At 36.7% G+C, this 25,548-nt stretch overlaps 1 protein-coding gene across 6 annotated transcripts in view; it reads left to right on the top strand.

Moving 5' to 3' along the window:
• Nucleotides 1-25,548, top strand: part of LOC124360808 (eukaryotic translation initiation factor 4 gamma 1-like) — a 166,673-nt gene that overhangs the window by 42,675 nt on the left and 98,450 nt on the right. For 2 of the 6 annotated variants that reach the window (XM_046814719.1, XM_046814718.1), the window contains exon 1: nt 9,165-9,399. The exons of 2 other annotated variants lie outside the window; for them this stretch is intronic. In XM_046814719.1, the coding sequence (XP_046670675.1) occupies nt 9,324-9,399 (76 nt within the window). In that variant the 5' untranslated portion in view covers nt 9,165-9,323. Of the gene's footprint in view, nt 1-9,142; nt 9,400-25,548 lie in introns of those variants that run through there. 2 more of the 6 variants (XM_046814716.1, XM_046814717.1) reach the window with 2 other exon arrangements.

Here is a 25,548-nt window from a genome sequence, read left to right as displayed (position 1 = left end):
GGACTTCCTTGAACTCAGTACTGAGATACCCAGCTCTACACACCATCGTATTTTCCAGGCCCAGAAACTCATAGCCTTTGACAGGAGTACTATTGGACTTCCTTGAACTCAGTACTGAGATACCCATCTCTTCACACCATCATAATTTCCAGGCCCAGAAACTCATAGCCTTTGACAGGAGTCCTATTGGACTTCCTTGAACTCAGTACTGAGATACCCAGCTCTACACACCATCGTATTTTCCAGGCCCAGAAACTCATAGCCTTTGACAGGAGTACTATTGGACTTCCTTGAACTCAGTACTGAGATACCCATCTCTTCACACCATCATAATTTCCAGGCCCAGAAACTCATAGCCTTTGACAGGAGTCCTATTGAACTTCCTTGAACTCAGTACTGAGATACCCAGCTCTACACACCATCGTATTTTCCAGGCCCAGAAACTCATAGCCTTTGACAGGAGTACTATTGGACTTCCTTGAACTCAGTACTGAGATACCCATCTCTTCACACCATCGTAATTTCCAGGCCCAGAAACTCATAGCCTTTGACAGGAGTACTATTGGACTTCCTTGAACTCAGTACTGAGATACCCATCTCTTCACACCATCGTAATTTTCCAGGCCCAGAAACTCATAGCCTTTGACAGGAGTACTATTGGACTTCCTTGAACTCAGTACTGAGATACCCAGCTTTACTCACCATCGTATTTTCCAGGCCCAGAAATGCATAGCCTCTGACAGTAGTACTATTGGACGTCTTTGAACTCAGATATTCATCTCTAATCACCACAGCCTGTGATACTTCATGTGGCTAAATAAATATTGGTTATATATATATTTTAAGGGCTCAAACCAAGATTTTACAACAAATAAATTTATTGTATGATTTTCTTGATATGTTTATAAAAGTAAACACATACTGAGTTAACTTGTGTCTGCAAAATCACACAAATAATTAATAACTCCTTTGTCTAGTGCAACAATCTATTGATTTTTGGTATTCCTACAGTTCTAAGGGCACTATTCTAGGAATATGCAAACATTTATATGAGTGTATAAGTGTAGGTATACATTGCTGTATGTATTATAGCACTGTTATTCAGTTCTGCACTATATTTAAAATTTCAGAACTGTTAACATTAAAAATGTTTTAGCAGCTATTTTCCACGCTGAAACGAAAATTATTCAGCTGCATTAAACTCACACTGCATTACAGTGCTCTTAAACTCACCATTATAAAAAATAAAGAACACAAAACAACACAAACCAAATTAATTTTAACAAACAGACAAAATTAGATTCTAACACTGAACTTTTGTGTTCTAACTTTGAGGAATTCATCTTCAGTCGTGCCATTGAGTATTTCTCTGGCAGCCCAATTTGTATGTTTTACTGTGCAGATTTTTAAGTAACAATTGAAAACTAAAAGATATTGGACAGTGAAACATAGTAGATATCTTCGTATGCTTCTAAATCTTAAGCAGATACCTCAATGAAGACTATATAGAACAGTGTTTTGTCATAAAGAACGATCTCAGTAAGATGCTGATTTCTAACTGGATAGTTTGCTGTGATTTAACACTACCTGTTTTGTTAAAATATCTAATTCAAGAGAGTGTGGTCGTAGCTGCTTAGTCCTTACACATTCAGCCTATCCTATGTATAGTTCTTTTGTAGTTTAGATTCTTGAAATTTTTTACGAGCCAACAGGAAATGAACAGAATCACTTTTAGCACCTATATTTAATATACCATAAGTACAAATTGGTATATTAACTAATAATATGACAAAACTTTACCAAGAACTTGAAATTCTGCAAATATTTTATCAAACTTAAAAGTCAGATATTTTTTAAATTCCATAAATTAAAACACAATATTTCTGTCTGCATTGTCCATGTCTCTGTTTATAGTGTTCCTCATTTGACTGCGTATAATAACAAAACTTGAACCTGCGTCTCTGACATTCAAATAGGTGTTACAAATCTTTCTATTATAAGGAATCTTAATATACCCTTATTATGAGGTCTAAAGTTTTTGGACAGCTTCAGTTGCTGTAAGATAGGTTGCTATTTCTTAAATTAACCATTACTACTGACTTCTGAAATGCCATGGGATACATCAGTCCAATACTGTCTTAAGGCTCTGTCATTTGTCCACTTTTATTTATTAATAACATCTCGTGTGAGTGGTGGTAGTTTATGTTTATTTGTGGACGACAAGGATTATATAAAATCGGAACCGCGAAATGTTTACACGAGGTAGTTAAGTTATCTACTTCAGTGGCTGGAAGATAATCGTCATTCTTTGAATATTATTGAGACAAGATACCTGACTTAAAAGTCATAGCTCTAATGAATTGTACAAGTAAAAATCCGTTCATTGTTAATGATTCTGTAATCAACTTCTTACAATGTGTAGGCTTCTTGGGTTTGATTGTGGTCTCAAGCCTGTATTATTACATCCACATGACCGAGGTATGTAATAAATTAGGCAGTGGTACCTTGTGTTGCATAGGCTTTCAAGTTTTGTACATAGGGTACTTTTTTGTTATGGATGTATATATCCTCACCTTTTCCATGCCAAGAGATAATATTTATTTCATTTATAGAAGACATCACTGAGAATTGAATTAGGGCTCCCAGTAAGTCAGTCCTGCAGGGGCTTCTTTCGATCCAATAAATTATTCACTTTCCCAAGCCAATACATCCTTTCAAACCACTTTCATTGAGAGCACTTTCATATTTTTACCTCTAATACACTTCAACTTTATAATCTGTGGAAATTAATCTGTTTACAAATTTCTTATTTTTAAAGCAGTTTTACTTCTTTTTATATAACATTCTCGCCTTGTAATTGAAATCAGAGAAAGTAGTAAGTAAAGTTTTAAACTTAATGTTTTCTTGATTGATAATGACTACTCCTCTGTAAATGATTATACTTGTCAAACAGAATCAGTTACTTTACATATATTTAGTATTTACTGAATTTTATCTCTGTTCTTTTATATGATTCTACAGTTACGCGCAGCTTCACACGCAATTTTGTAATTGTTTGCCCCTGTATGAGACTTCTGGTTCAAGTGAATTATATTTCTGACACCAAAGTCGAGTTTCCTTTTGCTACAATAAAAAAAGTGTATATTCATTGCCATTATAATCTAGTTCGTTCTTAGCATATTGAAAATAGTGGTAAATTATTTAAACATATGGTTGTGCTGTGATAAAACAATGTTTACACAGAACAGCTGATTGGATTTGACAGTCTCTCCCAATTAATATTTCACAACTTCAGAGACCCAAGATAGGATTTTTCACCACATTAAAGGCCAATAGTATAGATGAAAACAGGACTTTACATTTCAAGAAAGCATTATCAAATCCACATATGTATTTCCTCAAAATCTACAATATTATTGCATTGTTTAATATAATAAGAAACAGCTCAAAATGTTGTGAGAATGTCTATAAAATAATGAAATTACAGTGTTATAACATTGTGTAGTACCAAAAAAGTAAACAAATCTATTTATTAAATTTTAAATGCGTTAATAATAAATATTGCACAATAAATTCTCTAGGTTCCTTCATTAAATTTGAGATAATGTTAAACATTGATTTTATTGAGACATATCAAGTATTTGAAATAACATTTAATATAATTTATCTTTGTGTTTTTTTCCCAGTTTTGAAAACCGGAACAAATAAGACAATTGAGGTTTCAAAGGTCAGCAGACAGAGATACGCTTAATGTCTCGTTCTCTGTACATTGTAATTAGGATTTCTCAATCTTTGGTAATTCAAACAGCAATTACACAATGCTGTTAAACACCATTTATTAATAGGCCCTCAATTTCACATGGATTCCTCGATAAACGTTCCGTAAATCGTTTAGACGGTTCGTAGTGCCAGCAATTAAAATCGGTTTGACAAGTAATTTGACAGTATGATAATGGATTGGAAGATCAGCTGATGGCAGTAGTCGGTGGCCGGTGCAGTAGGGTGCGCGCGCAACGCCCGCCAGTCAATCCAACATGGCCGCCTCGTGCAGTGCCTGGTGTTCGTCGTCTCGTTCGTAGTGACAGTGAACAGTCGTTTAGTGTATTAGTCGGGCTAGTGCCTATATTCTTAGGTAAACAAGGTGTTTGTGAGTGAGTTGATGTGTGCTACGGGACCTGATCGTGTACACCGTGCCCGTCAAATCTCACTGTGTAGTGTGTAGTCTGTCTAGTACTGTACGATATCGATCCACTCGTCTGTCCTGTCCCTAACAGTCAAGATCCTGTTCCATGTGGGAGTCTGTCCAGTGTTTATTGTCGAGATGCTGGGCTCACTTAAATCTTAATGTGAGATGTACAAAGTTTTATCGTGTCCCTAATTCTATTACTTGTAAAGTTTAATGTTTTTCGGGTGGTCATTTAGGCCTGAAATAAATAATGAACAGGCTGTTGTAAAATTTATTCAGGTCATATAATAGATGTCTAGACGAAGCGTCCCATGTCAGGTTCCAATTGTTCACTAAGTAGATTTCACAATATCGAGAGGCCTTTGTCTAACAGTTGTGTCTAACCAAGGTCGTCAACAGATTAGATGTTCCATTTTTCACGGTAACGATAGACCGGTAATTAACCGTAATTAGTGTTATTGTTCAATAATCGGTGTACAATGTCATCGTGTCTCTAAACACAACTAATCAAGTGTTGAGAGCGGTATCTCAATCGAAAGGGAGCTAATGACGAAATATCCGGCCCCGGAAGTGCAAGTATGCCGCTCTCGTGACGTAGGCCAGTCAATCGATCGAGACGTCACAGTCAATAGGAAGACCCCACGGCCCACAAGACACACCTGCCTGGCACGTGCATTTCTGTCCGTGATTGACCCAGTTGCACGGCCATTTAAATCGTGCACTTTGGCTCCTTTAATCACGTTGTTTTCAACTGTGAAAATGTGCCATAATGTTTATTAAGTCGCCGCTAACTTGCGCATAGCATTTGGGGTATTATGTATAACACTGTAGAGAGTGTAATTTTACATCACGATGCGTGTATCGAAACAATAATTAATGTATATAAATGATGAAATGTCCCACGGTATTAAATCCCGAGATTTTTAAAGTCATTCATTATACTACAAACGTGTATATTTATCAGTGTAATAAACGTTCTGGGGAAAATCGATACTCCACAGTTTTTATTTGTTTGTGCTAAATGAAGTACAAGAAACCAGTATAATATGAGTAAATTATTTCTTATAATGTAACCGAGTTACCTAAGAGAATTATTGCCTACAACACTATCCAAAAATGTTCAGTGATGTTAGTTTTAACACACGGTTGTGTTATTGTACGTATTTTACTCATTTTAGCGTGCTAAATGACGTGTAGACAAGATCAGCCATGAGCTGGGTGGGTGGGGTGGGGACACGTGACGAAAGCGTCTGGGACATTACGTGCGGTGAAGGTGGTAACACTGGCCGACTTCCCTCCCTACTCCTCCCCCTCCATTCCAGTGCCCTTCATTAGTTCATTGTTATCTAATATCAAGTTTTCCCCTGTTCACACATACTGCCAACTCACTGTAACAGCCATCTCTCCACGATAACGCTATAAAAACCTATATCAGTGTGACCAACTTTCACAAAATGTTACCTTGATAAATTGACCAGGATTCCTGCTATAAAATAAACGCAGTGGGGAAATACTGGAAATAGTGTGTGTTATAAAATAAATGGTTGTGGAAACCCTAAAGCAAAACCACTATTACCAACTACCAACTGGTCTTCAAGATTTTTTTTAACTTCAATAAAATCTATAACTATTTACAAAATTATTAATTGTATTTTTTATTGTTTTTAATGTCTCTATTACAAACAATATAAATACACACATTATTTTTAAATTAAAATTATACTTCAATATAAGGAAGTATTATAGGATAAACGTGAATTATTACTATTTAACAAAAAAATAATACTTTTTTTCCCATTGTATTAAGGGAAAGACAATGCAAATCTTGTTCTGTTATTTGTAGTATTTTTTTTATAACTGACCATTTCTCATATGACAAACTTAAAACAAAACTACAATAATAAAAAAAAAATACAATAAAATATAAATTTAGGTAGTAAAGTACTTGTATCATTAACAATAGTAAAAAGTAGAACTGAATTTCAATTTGTAGCAGCTAACCAGAAAATATCAGAGTACTATATTGTTAGAAAGTATTGTTCTTTTTCCATCTTTTTTTCTTTTACTAATAGGAAAATGAAGATACCATTACAATTATTGTGATCTGTGTTGGATGAAATCCAGCATAAAATTTCCAAGTTGTTAATCCTACATTAAAAAATAACTTAATGTTTATTCATTTGCAGAACACCACAAGTCTGCAAAAAGTGAATGAAGGTTACTTTTGAACTATTTATAAATCTAATTTTTCCATTAATCACATTATTAACCATGCAAAATGGCAATTGTTCATTGGTTTATGCAAGGACTGTCGAAAACCTTACAATAGATTTTTACCAGAACAGTTGAATGTGTGTTGATTAATAAATTACTTGCCTGGGTTATTGAACAAATATTTTTGAAGCTGCATATGTGAATGGTGTCCCTATACATATGAAACAAAATATAGTGTTAATATTGTATTCAAAATTTGTAAACTAGATACAGTTTTGTGTAAAATATATCAAAGTAATGAAACTATTGTTGATGTCCAGTCTGCGAGAAGTGTTAAACTTTTGTTAAATATTTTTGTCAAAATTTTAAAATGAATGCTATAACTTATCCTTTTTACAAAATTTGAAAACATTTGATTACTGTAACATCTCTGGTAACTTGATTCTAATTTACTGATAATGTGCATTGATAAATTCTTAAGATAGTTTTACCTATCAAAATTTGTTACAATTTTATTTTACCTTGCAACTAACTGGCTGTTGAAATCTCAGTGAGAGAGTGATCTTTTTTAATTATTTACTACCAGTTAGACCATTTAACATGTTACCATTACAAACATTGCCTTATGAATGAGTTTTTTCCAATGTTCAGTAAGTCCTGTAGAGTATTAAAACAGAGTTGTATAAATTGTAGAGTTGTATAAATCTATTTACAAATTAGCATATGAATCGTGAATGAAACGACTTTGTTAAAAAATTCTTGATATAAAAACTTTAATTTAACTCAATAAATATAACTCAAAACTTTTCTTCTTTAAGTTATTTCATGATCAGTAAATAGACTTCATTTTCATGTCAGTATTGTTATAAAGAGATTTATTGTACCGTTTACTAATTATTACATTTATATAATTATTAGGTTTTCGTATCATGTTCATCATGAAATGCAGATGAAAATGATAAGTTTCATTGTAATTTAAATGAGCACATGGCAATAAATACTGTCTGAAAACGTGAGTATCAGATTGGTGTGGTGGTACCACAGCCTAACCGTGTGTCGCCGTTCCTAGCCGAAATGGCGCAGCCCTTACATTCTATAACCCTGATTCAGAAAGCTACCCCATGATTGCGCTGTAAAAAGAAAAAGATTCATAAAATACCTTCTAGTGTAAAATAATCTTCAGAAATTAATTGGTAACATTTAGTGACAGTTAGTATTTTCATTTAAAACAGGAACACGTCAGCTGTCAGTTGCGTATATCTGAGGTTCCGCTTTTATCATGACTGACTAAAGTTTAAAACTGTGTAAGCTGGATATGAATTTGTCTCAAATCTATAAAGGTTTCACTGTAGAAGCTTAAATTTCAGTGCCTTAATGCTATCGAATTGTTAAAATACGATTATCTGTCAATAATAACTGTTTGTCATTTATAATAGCTGCTGCAGATTTTTCCATAAGAACTCAATATTCAATAAAAATAATAAATCATTAGTATTATTAGATGATCATAATGTTAACAATGTTATTAATTATTAGCATCGAGACATTAAAATCTAAGCTTCTGTAGTGAAATATTTGTGGATTTGAGACAAACTCTCCTATTCAACACGCAGTTTAAACTTTAAACTCATGTTAAAAGCTCAGTTCAGATGTGCGACGGGCTGCTGACCCACTTTCCCCTTTAATAACTTTTTTAATTGGAACTTAATTATTTTAGTACATATACAAAATTGTAAATATTTGAAAATATATAAAGTTTTTTCAGCAATATTCCTGAATACAATCCCAATCCTCTCAATGCTACAAATTGATACCATCTGTATAGTTGTTTCGTGCATATTGCTGGGATCTTTTCCAATAACCCTAACTACAGTCCCAATTCTCTCAATGCTACAAATTGATAGTATCTGTATAGTTGTTTCTTACATATTGCTGGGATCTTTTCCAATAACCCTAACTACAGTCCCAATTCTCTCAATGCTACAAATTGATAGCATCTGTATAGTTGTTTCGTGCATACTGCTGGGATCTTTTCCAATAACCCTAACTACAGTCCCAATTCTCTCAATGCTACAAATTGATAGTATCTGTATAGTTGTTTCTTACATATTGCTGGGATCTTTTCCAATAACCCTAACTACAGTCCCAATTCTCTCAATGCTACAAATTGATAGTATCTGTATAGTTGTTTCTTACATATTGCTGGGATCTTTTCCAATAACCCTAACTACAGTCCCAATCCTCTCATTGCTACAAATTGATGGTATCTGTATAGATGTTCCTCATGAAATTGCAGGGATCTTTTTCAATAACCCTAGCTATAGTCCCAATCCTCTCAATGCTACAAATTGATGACATCTGTATAGGTGTTCCTTATGATATTCCTGGTATCTTTTTCAATAACCCTAGCTATAGTCCCAATCCTCTCATTGCTAAATTGATGGCATATTTATAGATGTTCCTCATGGAATTGCAGTGATCTTTTTCATTAACCCTAGCGATAGTCCCAATCCTCTTATTGCTACAAATTGATGACATCTGTATAGGTGTTCCTTATGATATTCCTGGTATCTTCTTCAATAACTCTAGCTATAGTCACAATCCTCTCATTGCTAAATTGATGGCATATTTATAGATGTTCCTCATGGAATTACAGTGATCCTTTTCAATAACCCTAGCTATAGTCCCAATCCTCTCATTGCTACAAACTGATGACATCTGTATACATAACGCTGTTACAGTGGTTTCTTATGTTTGGCCAATTCTATGTATTTTGAATTAGCGAAGCTTTACAATTTGGCAGAAAATCCAAAATTTTCAAGTTAACCGTCTGATGGTATCGATACAGTACGTAGCAGCAACTCTGACAGTGAAGTGTAGTGTCGGTATGAGGACTACTAATGAGTGACGATTGACCGTGACTATGGTGTCTCGCTACTCGGACAATGCCCACGTGTTCCCGCCCCACCACTTTCGTCTTGTGCTCGCCCAGCAGCCAAGTAAGTGACGGTTGCAGGCATGCGCATGACTTGTCCCCTGGCCATGCTCGGATGTGCTGTCATTGTAGTTGGCATCATTTAGTGGTACCATATATTCTTTCTTTTTTGTTTGACTGGTGTATGAAGGTTTGATAAAGTATATTGGATATTATAGAGCTAAGCTATTGAAACATTTGATGAGGTGAATGAGTGAACCAGTGTTACTGGTCGGGCTGGTGGCTTGTAATATTACTACTCTGCTGTATCCTGTACATCACCCTTGATTGTATCAGTTACGCAAGAGATAACTCGTCTATAAATTAAGGCATGGGAGAAGTGAGCGCTCAGGTAGTAAATATTTAAACTGTAACAATCAAAGTTACGTTGCGCAGCTCTAGTGTTAGACCTCAGAACTACGAGGCATGTTCAGAAAGTAAGTTCCCTTTAAAAAAAAAAAAGTAAAACAATTTTTTTTTTTCAACACAATTTTATTCCTACATGAAAGCCCGAACCTTAAACTATTCTTCGTCATAGTTTCCACCGATGTTCAAACACTTAGCGGGTGATCAATTTGTCTATACACCCTCTTCGTAGAAGGTTCCCATCAACGAATGTAGCCACGACTCCACGGCAGTTTTCACTTCATCGTCGGTTTCAAAGCATTGGCTGCCTACCTCTCACTGCATGTGTAGGAATAAGTGGTAGACGGTGTCAAGTCCGGGCTGTAGGGCGGGTGATCAAACTGCTCCCAACAAAATTGTCAAAACCAATGTTTGAGTGTCACCTGTGGTATGGGGCCGAGCATTGTCATGGAGCAACACAAGTCCTTTACTGAGCATTACTCTCTGTTTGTTTTGAATCGCCCACATTAGTTTTCTTAAGAGTTCTTAAGGTTTTTCTCTTAATGCACATTGCCGCATTAATGGTTTCACCTTTTGGGAGAAAATGAATCAGCATAACACCTTTCCAATCCTAAAAGACAGTGCACATGATTTTTTGTGCAGGCATTGTCGTCTTGAATGTTTGTTTCGTCTGAGATTGAGTGTGTCACCACTCCATTGACTGCTGTTTGGATTCCGGTCTGACATGACAGACCGAAGTTTCATCACCTGTCACAATTTTGTTTAAAAAATTCTCACCATCATCACTGTAGGTACCGTGTGAGAAAGGTCAAAGTACGTCCGAGTCTCTTGGTTTTGTGCACGTCAGTGAGCATTTTTGGAACCTATCGGGAACACTGATTGTGATAACCTAAGCGGTCCCTAACAATTTCGTACAAAAGAGAGCGTGAAATTTGTTGGAAATCGTCAGATAGCGTTGTCATAGTAAAACGTCTGATCTCTTGGATTTTTTCAACTGCCCTTACCAGATCATTGGTGACTAGAGAAGGCTGATTACTCTGATTCTCATCATGCACGTTTGTTCGACTACCATTGAACGTTCTAACCCACTTTCTCACCATTCCTTCACTCATCACGTCTTCTCCGTAAACATCTCGAAGTTCAACCGGTAAATTTCAGCCGGTTTCACATTCCTTGCGTTCAAAAATCTTTTTACAGAACGAATCTCACAATCGGCGGGATCAAACATTTTAAACGTTCAGAGAAAACTGAATACACAAAGTAGAACAACTAAAATGGCGCATTGGGCGCATATATGGAACACCAATTTCAGAATTACTGTGGCAGTAGAATGAAACAGTACTTACTTTCTGAACATGCCTTGTAATATGAATAATTGCCTGTACCAAAGTACGCCTTGTCCGTATGATTGATTTATCTCCTGTGTAACTAATACAATCCAAGATATTACTAACCTCTCGCCCATCAACCGTGTAATTATATGAGTACTATAACAAGATTGTGTAATATGCAGATATGATTATAACACATCACAAAACTTTTGTTATCTGCCTTTTATTTCTAAGACAAATTTTGTTATTTAGTTTTACTTGATACAACTAATAAAACAGGTGACTAGAAAGCTGGTTAACAAAAGTGTAAAATAACATTAGTCTTGGCATTGATGACAATTTCTATGTATATTGTAGATCAACTCAGAACACCTTGATCTACCAGATTTTGCTTGGAACACTGCTAAATTTTATTTATAAACCCTCTGACTGATGGTTCTTGCAGTTGTTGTTTAATGTGCAATTTTATTTTGTATTTTGTTGTAGTCATTTTTAGTATAAACACAAAATGTAGAACAAATAATGCCTTAATTGACATGCGCATTTTAGCAAATTGTAATAGAGTTATTAAATCGTTAAGGTGCAATGAAAAAGAGTAACAGGTAGTTATTTAATGTGATGTAATATCTTGTAGTTTCTTCAGAAGTACAATGTTTGGGTTACTAATGAGGAGAATGTGACTTAATATCTTGTAGTTTCTTCAGAAGTACAATGTTTGGGTTACTAATGAGGAGAATGTGACTTAATATCTTGTAGTTTCTTCAGAAGTACAATGTTTGGGTTACTAATGAGGAGAATGTGACTTAATATCTTGTAGTTTCTGAAACTAATGAGGAGAAAAAAGGAAATAGATCAATACGAAAAGCAAAGCCCTATGTTAACTGATTATTCAATTTAGAAGGGTCGTTAAGTCTGATAAATGTTTATGAAAGATCAGGAAAGTATTTACTGTTTAGTCTGATAAATGTTTATGAAAGATCAGGAAAGTATTTACTGTTTAGTCTGATAAATGTTTATGAAAGATCAGGAAAGTATTTACTGTTTAGTCTGATAAATGTTTATGAAAGATCAGGAAAGTATTTACTGTTTAGTCTGATAAATGTTTATGAAAGATCAGGAAAGTATTTACTTCAGCACTGATACTGGTAAACATAATTCTTTAAAAAACTGGTTCTGCAACTGTACAAGTTGATAGCAGTGTCTGTGGCATAAAGTCAGATTGTTATAATGAGGTGAAACTTTATTTCGCATTGTAATTCAACCATTTCGATTTGAAGAGTTGGACAATCGGCTGCACAAATCGAAATTGAATTGGATCAAATTCATACTGACTATGCAACATCATCAAAAACGATTTTGATAGATGAGTTTAAATGTGGTTGCAGAAAAACAGAAGGTCTCTGTCCAATTGAGATCATTTGGTAAAAATATACTGTTCGCTCAGAAAACCATCAAAAAAGTACACAACGTGGTAGTGAAAGACCACACCGTAAATGTGTGAGCTAGCTGATGCATTTGGTACTTTTACAGAATGAGTCAACTTCATACATGAAAAACTGGGCATAAATAGGCTTTTTGGAAAATTTATCTGGAAATTATTGCTTCGCAGATTATATTTTTATGTGCAGTCCTTAAAAATTTTGGTGAAGATTTGTAACGGTTGATGTATCTTTGAGCCATCACATTAAGGCTATAGAACAATAATTGAAACAATAGGCAAAGGCCATAAAATTGCAGCTAAATATGCTTACTTTTTTCTGCTGAAAAATGATGCCACTGTCTTTTGGGATTCTCAAACGTATAATTTTGAGATTTTTTGGTTAGAGACAGAATCATAACTGGACTCTGTTGCACTGCTCTGTGTATCACGTGAAACTGAAACTGATTAAGATATGATCAAGATTGACACGAAAGAAAATGTTTTCCCATATGACACTGTTGAGATGCACAACCCAGTAGTATAAGTGGCAAAAGTGCTTGTGTTGGGATTCTAGTTATAGTTTCTCCTCCACTCTAATTTACTGGATTTAACACTGTGGCTTATGCTAAATCCCATAGAAAATGTATTTTAAAACTGAAAAGTTCGTTTTGGTGGTAAAATTTCATTGGATGATTGTGGTGGATTATTTTTTAGTTTCTCAAAATCCTATTTTTCTGATGGTTTGAACATTTTGAAACTTGATGGGGAAAAGTTTATAGTATTAGAAAAAGACAGGAGTTTTACAACAAATTATTGTTTTTATCGTCTTTACAATATTGTCAACACACGTCATGTATATGATGTGTGTCTAAATGTGGCTTTTATCTAAGTCTATGTGAGAGCTAAAAATATTCATTAGATTACAATATTACTACTCTACCTTGTATACATAATATTAAAATAATTTTCTTAAATTATTCAAATGTAGAGCTCAGTTATATATACAAAGTAACCTAGTTTTTTTTAGAAGTGGCAAACAGAACATTATCACAGTTCATTTGGACAGGTTTGTACCTCAGGGAAGGTCTGGGTATTACAGCCTCAGCTCTGTAGAACCCTGAATTAATTGTTATGTCTGACTAAACTGTACAGAACTCTGCATCAGTTGGTAATAAGTCTGCTCAACTGATACATAATTCTGTATCAATCAGGTATGTTATTGGCATCTGGGTTTGTTCATTCTGCAATAATTGTTTCAAAATAGGTGGATTTTTCAAAGGTGTTGCAGGAATCAATTCTCACTGTATGTATGATGAATTAGAGTGCAAACCTGTTGCTTCAGTTAGTATTTATAATTCAATGTTACTTACAAATTGTTGTATTTATTAGTGTTGACCATGCCAAAGAGGGATTTAGGAAAGTGATTATAGAAAAATAACGCTATGGAGCTAGAACATGACAAGTGAAATCAAAATCAATTTTATTTGAGTACATGGTTGATATTCACATTCCAGTCCTGGACCATCTTCAAGTGTCCGTCTGTAGTGACTGATCTTTCAAAATTAAACAATATTAAATCCTCCATGTTGCTTGGACTTAATATGGTCAGTTCTTTAACAGTGGTCAGGATTACATTAACTACTTCCACTTACTGACGTTTGGAACGGTTAATTTGCTATTAAGGCTGTGGGCAAAGAGAGGTAACTCACCTTTCTATTGTTACTCTGTGCTGGATTGTGTCAATAAATACAAACATTTGCCATCGTTCCATAAACTTTAATCAAAGAATACGCAAATAGTTATCAACTAGAAGCAGTAGGGTTGTGACTAGATCAATATAATTTTCATTTGTGGTGTCAATCTAATTCAAAATTCATTAGGGTGAATATTCACAAAATCATTTTATCCATTGAAGAAGGTTAGTGATTGATGAAGCATCCAATATAGTAAGGGAACTTTAACTCCAGTGATCGATTGAGGGTCAACACTATTATGGGTTTGACGGGACTCCCAATATATAGGGATTTCAAATTAAAGCTTCATGAGCGTTAGTTTTTGGCAAGTGGAAACTAACCCAACTACAGTTGTATTCTTCTTGTTATGTATAATTTTAGATGCAATAGAAAAATGTAAACAAACCGAACTTGATCCCCACCAGGGTAATCAAAGGACACACATCCTCTCTTAGAATTTTACTCTCTCCCAAAGTGATAAGGATACTTTGTGTAGGTGAAGTTCTAACAGAAAATTTGCAGTAGTCAGTGAAATAACTTAGAGAAAGCAGTTAGTTTGTGGTGGAAAATGTTATAAGAACCGCGGTATGTTAGTTGTAGCAGCGCCATAGGAGGTTAGGGCAGAGAGATGGAGGACAAGCAGTCGGCGGGATCGATGTGTCTAGGCGCCGCGCCGTCAGAGGGTGGGTGGAAGTGGGCTAGCGATGTTACTGGGGGAGTGTATAGCGAGATATGTGTTGGGGATGACGTTACGTTAGTTGTACCGGCAGTGGAGGCCAGGGCAGGGCATGGAGGACAAGCAGTCGGCGGGATCGATGTGTCTAGGCGCCGCGCCGTCAGAGGGTGGGTGGAAGTGGGCTAGCGATGTTACTGGGTGAGTGTATAGCGAGAAATGTGTTGGGAACGGCGTTGCGTTAGTTGTACCGGCAGTGGAGGCCAGAACAGGGCAGGAGGACAAGCAGTCGGCGGGATCGATGTGTCTAGGCGCCGCGCCGTCAGAGGGTGGGTGGAAGTGGGCTAGCGATGTTACTGGGTGAGTGTATAGCGAGAAATGTGTTGGGGATGACGTTACGTTAGTTGTACCGGCAGTGGAGGCCAGGGCAGGGCAGGAGGACAAGCAGTCGGCGGGATCGATGTGTCTAGGCGCCGCGCCGTCAGAGGGTGGGTGGAAGTGGGCTAGCGATGTTACTGGGTGAGTGTATAGCGAGAAATGTGTTGGGGATGACGTTAGGTACGTTAGTTGTACCGGCAGTGGAGGCCAGGGCAGGGCAGGAGGACAAGCAGTCGGCGGGATCGATGTGTCTAGGCGCCGCGCCGTCAGAGGGTGGGTGGAAGTGGGCTAGCGATGTTACTGGGGGAGTGTATAGCGAGAAATGTGTTGGGATGACGTTACGTTAGTTGTACCGGCAGTGGAGGCCAGGGCAGGGCAGGAGGACAAGCAGTCGGCGGGATCGATGTGTCTAGGCGCCGCGCCGTCAGAGGGTGGGTGGAAGTGGGCTAGCGATGTTACTGGGGGAGTGTATAGCGAGATATGTGTTGGGATGACGTTACGTTAGTTGTACCGGCAGTGGAGGCCAGGGCAGGGCAGGAGGACAAGCAGTCGGCGGGATCGATGTGTCTAGGCGCCGCGCCGTCAGAGGGTGGGTGGTGTTGGTCGGTTGTTGTTAGCAGGTGGATGGTTTGGGGGATGGGTTGTTCTTCGTTTAAGATCTTATTGGTGGTGTTTCGTTCCGAGTCTGATTAATTAAATAAAATTAGATTTACTGTTTTATTAGTTTTTGGACACGTGAATAATTCGGAATTCTCTATAGTGTGTTTTAACAAGATTGAGATTACATTTTTACAATAAGGATTTTCTGTGTTATAGAATGTTTTATTTACTTTCCTTCATCCCTTCCCTACATAATAAAATGTTTGTTTTGTCCTATTTTTTAGTATTTGTATATTATGTGTGTGTATATAAAAAAGAAAACTCACCCTTAAGAGTTATTACGGCGGCCCAAGGAAGATTAATTTACAAAAGTAAACATTTCGTGTTGAATCCTTGCGCGGCTGAACTTAAATTAAGCCTCCTGACTCACCTTATTCTATTATCTGAAAGATTACTAGTAGCTGGTTACTATTGGCCCCACTTACTAGTTTATACAAAGGCAGCTTCAAACCCTGCTATCTGGTTACCTCAGTTTTCATGGCAGCCGATAACTGACAGTATCTGTAAGGTTCAAGAGATTGGATATTGCACCGCAGAGTGCCCAGGTCTCGGCGGTTTTCGCGTTCTAACAAGAAGGCGCTGGCTGCGGTAAATTAACAATATCTGCTCTATTAAATCAGTGTTAAAAATTATACGTTCTAAAGTTACACGACAAGTGTAAGATAGGTGACTTTTAGAACTCTGTAACGTGACCGATGCCGAATTTTTTAACCACCCAGCTAAGAAAAAAGTTAAAATTTATGGCTAATTTTGTAATATAATTTATAATTTCACACTGAAAACAGTACACTCCAAAACCCATTCTTATGATAATTGGTTTTAAACGGATCACTGGTTTACGAGTATTTCAAATTTACAATTGGGTTGAATAGCGCCCCGAAATCGGTACACTAACGTATGGTTCATTTAGTTTCCGTAGTGACCGAGAGATGGCAGAGATGCCTGATGTCCTTGTCAGTTGACTGTTAGAGAAATGCCCTAAAACCCATCACGTGGCGTTGATAGTTTTCATGGCGTCCGAGAGATGGCAGAGATGTTTGTTGTTATCCTTGTCAATTAATTATTGTCCAAGAAATAACCTAAAATATATAATTAATGATGATCTTATCTGCAAATCTCCATTGGCAGGTATAAATGTGATTGCTATTTTTTAAAAAACTGCGATTTTTATCTTGCAATTCTGCGACTGTGCTATTTGACTTGTACCTATCATGGATCAAATTTTGCTTTTGTGTTTAGTAATTCGATTTAGTTTTAATAACTTTACAAGTAGGACTTTATAATCTAAGTAACATTTTGTTAAACCACGTATATTCAAGCAATAGTTTTATTTACAACATTAGTTATTACAACATTAGTCCATAAATATATGCAATATTTAATTTGTAAGCACGTAAAAGCTCAATTTCTTCACAGCTCATTTAACAACCAGGATTGATTAGCAATTTTCAGTAGTCTTTCAATTCAATTGTCAATTCTTAACACAGAGGAATGCATCTTCGTTCATTTATAAGGCCTATTAATGTAGTAGTTTTACAAGATAATGTGGGGTCGCAAATGTTCCAAACAGCATAATTTCTGTCATTTGTGCAGCGTACGAAAAATCAATATATAGAACTCCTTACATGTCCTGTGTTGATGAGATTGACTCATATTGAATCGCAAAGACTAATCTTTGAATACAGAATCAGAACGATAACCTGCTGATAAATAAATAATAGTTGTGGTTGACTTTTATTTCATCTCATTTCTAAGGGTCGTATAATAATATGTGAAAGAGCAGAAAATACCTTGAATGTTACCCATCAGCAGCGACTGCAACTATTCCTCCTCCTTGGACTGGTGTCTGAGCCCGCGAATCGCAAACACTTCCAGCAGAGATTAACAGAGTCCAGTTATGCGATCGCGATTTTTTTAGCTGCTACTTTTGTTCAAGAACAGTTAGCGATAACTGCGATTTAAAAATCACGCGAAAAAGGAGCAGGTACACGAACACAACCCATCACTGTATATCACGTGTTTATAGTTTCCGACGCGACCGAGAAATGTCAGAGATATCTGTTGTCCATGTAAACTAACTTTACTGTCCGAGAAATAACCTAAAATCTGGCACGTTGTGTTTATAGTTTCCGACGCGACCGAGAAATGTCAGAGATATCTGTTGTCCTTGTAAACTAACTTTACTGTCCGAGAAATAACCTAAAATCTGTCACGTGGTGTTAGTAGTTCCCTTGGCGACCCAGAGATGGCAGAGTAGTCTGTTGTCCTTGTCAACTAACTGTCCGAGAAATAACCTAAAATCTGTCACGTGGTGTTAGTAGTTCCCTTGGCGACCCAGAGATGGCAGAGTAATCTGTTGTCCTTGTAAACTAACTGTCCGAGAAATAACATAAAATCTGGCACGTGGTGTTAGTAGTTCCCTTGGCGACCGAGAGATGGCAGAGTAGTCTGTTGTCCTTGTCAACTAACTGTCCGAGAAATAACCTAAAATCTGTCACGTGGTGTTAGTAGTTCCCTTGGCGACCGAGAGATGGCAGAGTAGTCTGTTGTCCTTGTCAACTAACTGTCCGAGAAATAACCTAAAATCTGGCACGTGGTGTTAGTAGTTCCCTTGGCGACCGACAGATGGCACAGTAGTCTGTTGTCCTCGTCAACTAGCTCTGTCCGAGAAATAACCTAAAATCTATCATATGGTGTTGATAGTTTCCGTAGCGACCGAGAGATGGCAGTGTAGTCTGTTGTCCTCGTCAACTAGCTCTGTCCGAGAAATAACCTAAAATCTATCACGTGGTGGTGATAGTTTCCTTGGCGACCGAGAGATGGCAGAGTAGTCTGTTGTCCTTGTCAACTAACTGTACGAGAAATAACCTAAAATCTATCACGTGGTGGTGATAGTTTCCTTGGCGACCGAGAGATGGCAGAGTAGTCTGTTGTCCTTGTCAACTAACTGTACGAGAAATAACCTAAAATCTATCACGTGGTGGTGATAGTTCCCTTGGCGACCGAGAGATGACAGAGTAGTCTGTTGTCCTTGTCAACTAACTGTCCGAGAAATAACCTAAAATCTATCACGTGGTGGTGATAGTTTCCTTGGCGACCGAGAGATGGCAGAGTAGTCTGTTATTGACCTCGCCAACTCTAAACTAATCATGGCTTCCCAAAACCTGTTGGCTGCTTCTCTTAATTACCGTATTGGCTTTGGCAGTCTCACTTAGTGAACGAGGAAAGTCGACATCGATACGGTTATCTCTGTTTATAGACAGCGGTTTCCTAGAATATTAGATATCTTTGTATAAAATATTACGTACGTCGCAAGCGTTAATGACGTAGGAATAACATTTAGAATATGCTTTGATATTCAAATTTTGTAAATATTTATAGATAGGGTAACTTATTTTTGGATTGTTAGAGAGAGAGCGCGCGCATCCGATGGACATTTTTCAAACTATTTTTGTGGTAATATTTCATTGTAATAAGAAAGTTTAAAAAATTCTAATAATGTTGGTCTGTGCTGGACATTTTTTTATTTTGATTATCCTCTTGGTATTTAGGGTTTGATACCTAATGTTCATAAACGTAACATTTGCTATATACACAATGTAATAAACCCCACCAAATCCACTTTTATTGCTATTTGGGTTTAACAATTCTTCTATTGGCTTCTATTCGACATTGTGGAAATGTTAACATGGGCGAGCATCATCCATTTCATATGGCCCTCCTTGTGGCACTAACGTTGTATGTAATTAAAGGCTTCTTTATCTTCGCGTGAGGATAAAAATGATATGTTGAAATGTTATATACATCACGTATCATTTTATCATATCAAAATGTAATAGAGCTCAACATTTAAACATTCGCTTTACAATAATATTGAAGGGATTTCAGTTTGTTCGTATATATTTGGGGGGGGGGGGGGGGGGAGGAATAATAAGGTAAAGGGACATACCTTAAATTTGTATTCATCATGACATTAAATTTAAAAAATGTTAATGCCCAACCAATGTGATAAAAAGTAAGCAAGTAAGCAGAATATCTACAAAACAATTATTTTATAATAGTAATGTACTTTTTATTCTCTAAATAGAAACGTAAGGGAATAAAATTATGTACTGTTGAATGCAAAGAAAAAAAATGGTTATGAAATAAAATTTCTATATTTACGAAATAATTATTAAAAAATTTAATACAAGTATTTTGCTCTTCAAATTCAGCGAAAAGGTGATTATTTTATGTTATCATCTTCTTAATGAGGATTAAAACGTGTTTTTAATTCAGTTATTTTCTATTTAATAGTGAGTACAATATATAACGTATATACAACATAAGGAATTTTCATAAAGATAGAAACATTGTTATTAGGAGTCACCTGTCTCTCGAAGCGTATGAGTTCAAAATATCTAATAATGCTCGAAAAGTGGCCTCGTTGTTCTAGCGTTTCATAAGGCTTCCTATTTCCAGGCGTATATGGTTGCAGCATTAGCAGAGGGAATTGGACTTGATGACGTTTAGCCCAAACTCTTGATAAAGCTTGGGCGCGACAGATCCTAAATAAATTTGCTTTCTGATTCCGTGGTGACAAGGGAGTTGTAATATTCTACTCGTATAAGCAGTTACGAAATTCCTTGCCATGTTTACAAGTAAAGATTCTATTCTGTGGTGAAAAAAAGAAATCGCTTCCATTTTCAACTTTGTCAATAGTTGATACGATAAAAGAGAGGTTTTGTGGGATTCGTCTGCATGTATATTTTTCATTTTTTTAATAAGAAGAGATGACGTGTGCAAGACAGCAATGTTATACATTCACTTTTATAAACTCACTTTTTATCCCATCAGAACAGTAAAGCACTAATTGTAACATTATCATTTCCACTCCAAAATGATGCTAAATTACGTTAATTCTACATTACATTCTGGCAATACTAAAGGTAAAGTAAAGTAAAGATGTCTTATTTTACCAGGTGAAGTTATGGCTTAAAAGCCCTCTCTAACACTTCACTTGTGGATCAACGGCTTAAAGGTTACTTCCGAACCATCACCAACGGCCGGGCAGGCTAGCTGCTTGCAAGACAGGATCGCTCAGCGGTCACTTCGAAGCAGCTCGACGTTGCTTGATTCGGTTATCTTGAGATAACGTATGTACAGATATAGCACTGCACTGATTATTTACTGGTACTGGAGATACACTCAACTTAGACATTGATTTAATCATTCGCACCACAGTTAAGTTATGTTTTGGACATGAGATGTTACACGATAGTGTTACTGTAAAAATTTTAACCGTCCAGGAAATTAGGATTGGTAGAAAGGTAGTAAAAGATTTTAATCAGTAAAAGCAATCTCATGATTTCCTCATTATAGTGCTTTTCGTTAAAGAAAAATAATGATGATGGTTTTGGTATTCTGATCCCATTAATATTTTAATTTCACCTTATTCAAGCATTACCAACTATGGTGATGAGACTTTGAATTTCTCAAAAGGTGTTGGTTAGTTCTATTAGTCTGTCAGTGAATGGGTTAACCGTTCAAAATTTAAGTAGTCCCAAGTTTTGTCTATTCTGAGAGTTCTGACAATTTAGGATTACTTCAAGCTAATTTCGGATCTGTGATTTTCTTCTTGTTTGTAAACGACGTTACAATAACGTCCTGAAATAGGACGTACGGGTTTATTATGTTGACAGATCTCTCTACCGGTTGTCGGTGTCGGAGCTCATTTATCTTTGATCACAAAACGAGTATTTAACAATCGCCAGTGTCTTAAAAAAGTTAAAATGCCAGAGTTTCAAAATTGACCACAAAATTCCCGTAGAGATCTGGAAAGTTGTGATGCGATTGAGACCACTTTTTTACTCCAGACATATCTCAATCTAGCTCCTAGGGAGTACTTCTGGAGATGATATTAAATTGATTACTTACAAGAGTCCCTTTAGATCCAGCAAACGCGTTACATACCCCCCCAACCATATCTATTTTCGTTCTGTATCATCAAATGCTCTTTAAAGTAGCCTATGTATGTATGTCAGAAAAAATTCATTCCTCGTGCGACATTTTTCAAAGATCTACGCATTTTTCATTCGTAGTCTGCATAATTAATCATCAGCTCGCTTAATAGAAGTAGATCAAATTAAGAAGTCATCACATCATTAATTTCTTGTATAGTTTTGTTCTACTTTGTTAAAAAATATCTGACTGCGTCTCGGGCCGTTGGTTTGAACTGGGTTGCCATGGCCCTAACGCAATTCCCTTAACAAATAAACAAACTCTCTTTGTTGTACTAACTCTTTTACATTTTATTGATAACGAAAAAAAGGATTCGGTCTTTTTGTATCGCCTCGGAACACTTTTCAACTACCTTGATTTTGGTTTAATTTGTCTTTCGGGATTGTCAATATCCTCTTACATTAGTATTCTGATAGTAGGCTATATTGTTGTATTCTCAGCACCCAACATGGTCGTATATAAGGTTGGGCCCAGGAGGGTCAAGCACCCCCCTCCCCGAAATGTTGAAAAGCAAACAAAAATTGCAACTAGTAGTTTGTTTTCAACTAAGATACATTTATGAGGTCTTAAAGATAAACAATTTCCCGAGTCTCTAGATTTGGAGGACATTTAATACTTCATAAATCACCCTGTGTCAGACCCTTCACCCCCAATTATGTTCTATATACGCCACTGGTAGACAGTAGCATAGAGCACGTGCTCTATGGACAGTAGTGAGTGAGTCACCACACCAGATTACCAAGCAGAGATATACGGCGTATAATGACGCGCTTTGCGTATATGCAGATAGAGCGAATGTGCAGAAAACAATGTAATAATGACGTTCGCTTGTGTGTTACCTCTGTCATTTGCAGAAAAACATGTACAGAATTACGTGATAGCGTATTTCAAAATTAGGACAACGATGCAGGCTATTGCAATACTTAGGTTTGAATATTAGGACTACGAAACCCGCTATTGCAATACTTAGGTTTGAATATTAGGACTACGAACCCCGCTATTGCAATACTTAGGTTTGAATATTAGGACTACGAAACCCGCTATTGCAATACTTAGGTTTGAATATTAGGACTACGAACCCCGCTATTGCAATACTTAGGTTTGAATATTAGGACTACGAACCCCGCTATTGCAATACTTAGGTTTGAATATTAGGACTACGAAACCCCGCTATTGCAATACTTAGGTTTGAATATTAGGACTACGAACCCCGCTATTGCAATACTTAGGTTTGAATATTAGGACTACGAACCCCGCTATTGCAATACTTAGGTTTGAATATTAGGACTAACGAACCCCGCTATTGCGATACTTAGGTTTGAATATTAGGACTAACGAACCCCGCTATTGCAATACTTAGGTTTGAATATTAGGACTACGAACCCCGCTATTGCAATACTTAGGTTTGAATATTAGGACAACGAACCCCGCTATTGCAATACTTAGGTTTGAATATTAGGACAACGAACCCCGCTATTGCAATACTTAGGTTTGAATATTAGGACAACGAACCCCGCTATTGCAATACTTAGGTTTGAATATTAGGACAACGAACCCCGCTATTGCGATACTTAGGTTTGAATATTAGGACTACGAAACCCGCTATTGCAATACTTAGGTTTGAATATTAGGACTACGAACCCCGCTATTGCAATACTTAGGTTTGAATATTAGGACAACGAACCCCGCTATTGCGATACTTAGGTTTGAATATTAGGACTACGAACCCCGCTATTGCAATACTTAGGTTTGAATATTAGGACAACGAACCCCGCTATTGCGATACTTAGGTTTGAATATTAGGACTACGAACCCCGCTATTGCAATACTTAGGTTTGAATATTAGGACAACGAACCCCGCTATTGCGATACTTAGGTTTGAATATTAGGACTACGAAACCCGCTATTGCAATACTTAGGTTTGAATATTAGGACAACGAACCCCGCTATTGCGATACTTAGGTTTGAATATTAGGACAACGAACCCCGCTATTGCGATACTTAGCGTTGAATATTAGGGCAACAAAACCCGCTATTGCAATACTTAGGTTTGAATATTAGGACAACGAAACCCGCTATTGCGATACTTAGCGTTGAATATTAGGACAACGAAATCCGCTATTGCAATACTTATATTTAAAAATTAGAAAATCGGAATCCGCTATTGACATATTTATATTTAAAACTTGGACAACGTAACCTGATATTACAATACTCGGGTTTGAAAATTAGGACATCGAAACCCGCCATTGCAATATTTGTGTTTAAAAATTAGGGCAATGAAACCAGATATTACACAATAATTAGATTTGTAAGTTGGGGCAACGAAACCCGCCATCGCAATACTTGTGTTTAAACATTAGGGCAACGAAACCAGATATTACACAATAATTAGATTTAGAGCAACGAAACCAGATATTACACAATAATTAGATTTGTAAGTTAGGGCAACGAAACCCGCCATTGCAATACTTGTGTTTAAACATTAGGGCAACGAAACCAGATATTACACAATAATTAGATTTAGGGCAACGAAACCCGCCATTGCAATACTTGTGTTTAAACATTAGGGCAATCAAACCATATATTACACAATAATTAGATTTAGGGCAACGAAACCAGATATTACACAATAATTAGATTTGTAAGTTAGGGCAACGGAACCCGCTATTGCAATACTTATATTAAAAGATTAGGAAACCGGAATCCGCTATTGGATTACTTATATTTAATAATGAAGACAATTAAAGCTGCTATTGCAATACTTGGTTGTAGCGGCCCCGAACCGTCGGTTGGGACAAGAATACACGGAAGGTTGTATCGAGCAGCCATGTTGATTCTCACCGTTTTTTGCCAGATGACTTTTGTAACAATTCAATTAACTCTCACACGCGCGCGCCCGTACGTTGTGAGAGCAGTTGTGTCGATGTGGGTTTGTGGGTAATGTAAGGGATGAGTGATTGGCTCCATTTGTGCAGTAAATAAAACTTCCAGTTCACACCTAATATAACGAACTGTTATCACAAAACCTGTTGTACAACAGGATAACACAATTCCAGCTGCTTGGCTCGAGACGTTGCCAAAGCTGTGCGTTAAAGGGAATGATTCACCCGGAGCGAACATTTCACCAAATACAGCTGAACCAATTTGGCTAAGATATTGTCGATAAAATGCGAAATGCATCGGCTAATGACTCACGAGGGGGGGGGAGGCAAGCAGATCACCAATGTGTGCGGAGCGTGTTTGGTTAAGATATTGTCCTTAAAATGTGCCGGGAAAGTAAATGATTCATGGCGTGCAAGCAAACAATTGACAATAGCGAACAGAGTTTGTTCCTTTCCATTCTATTACGTTATCTCTTTCTTCCTTCAGATGTAAGTCAGATACGATGAAGTCCTCGGTTATTTATTTAAGATTGTTCTCGATTTGCTATGAACTGTGGTTTTTAGTAATTGCTCCCAGAGACTGAGAGCGTTTTATTTTCGTTCCACATTAAATATCTTTTGATTCTTAATCCGTTACAGAGGTCAAGGTACTGGAAATTATCAGTGCAGCCATTTATTTTAGATGGCGTTATCTGTTTGGGCATATACATGTATATATGTTGTTACAT

The sequence above is a fragment of the Homalodisca vitripennis genome, chromosome 4, assembly GCF_021130785.1.
Source record: "Homalodisca vitripennis isolate AUS2020 chromosome 4, UT_GWSS_2.1, whole genome shotgun sequence".
Classification (NCBI taxonomy): domain Eukaryota; kingdom Metazoa; phylum Arthropoda; class Insecta; order Hemiptera; family Cicadellidae; genus Homalodisca; species Homalodisca vitripennis.
Note: the sequence above shows the minus strand (reverse complement) of the source record. Positions and strands in the feature narration are given on the sequence as shown.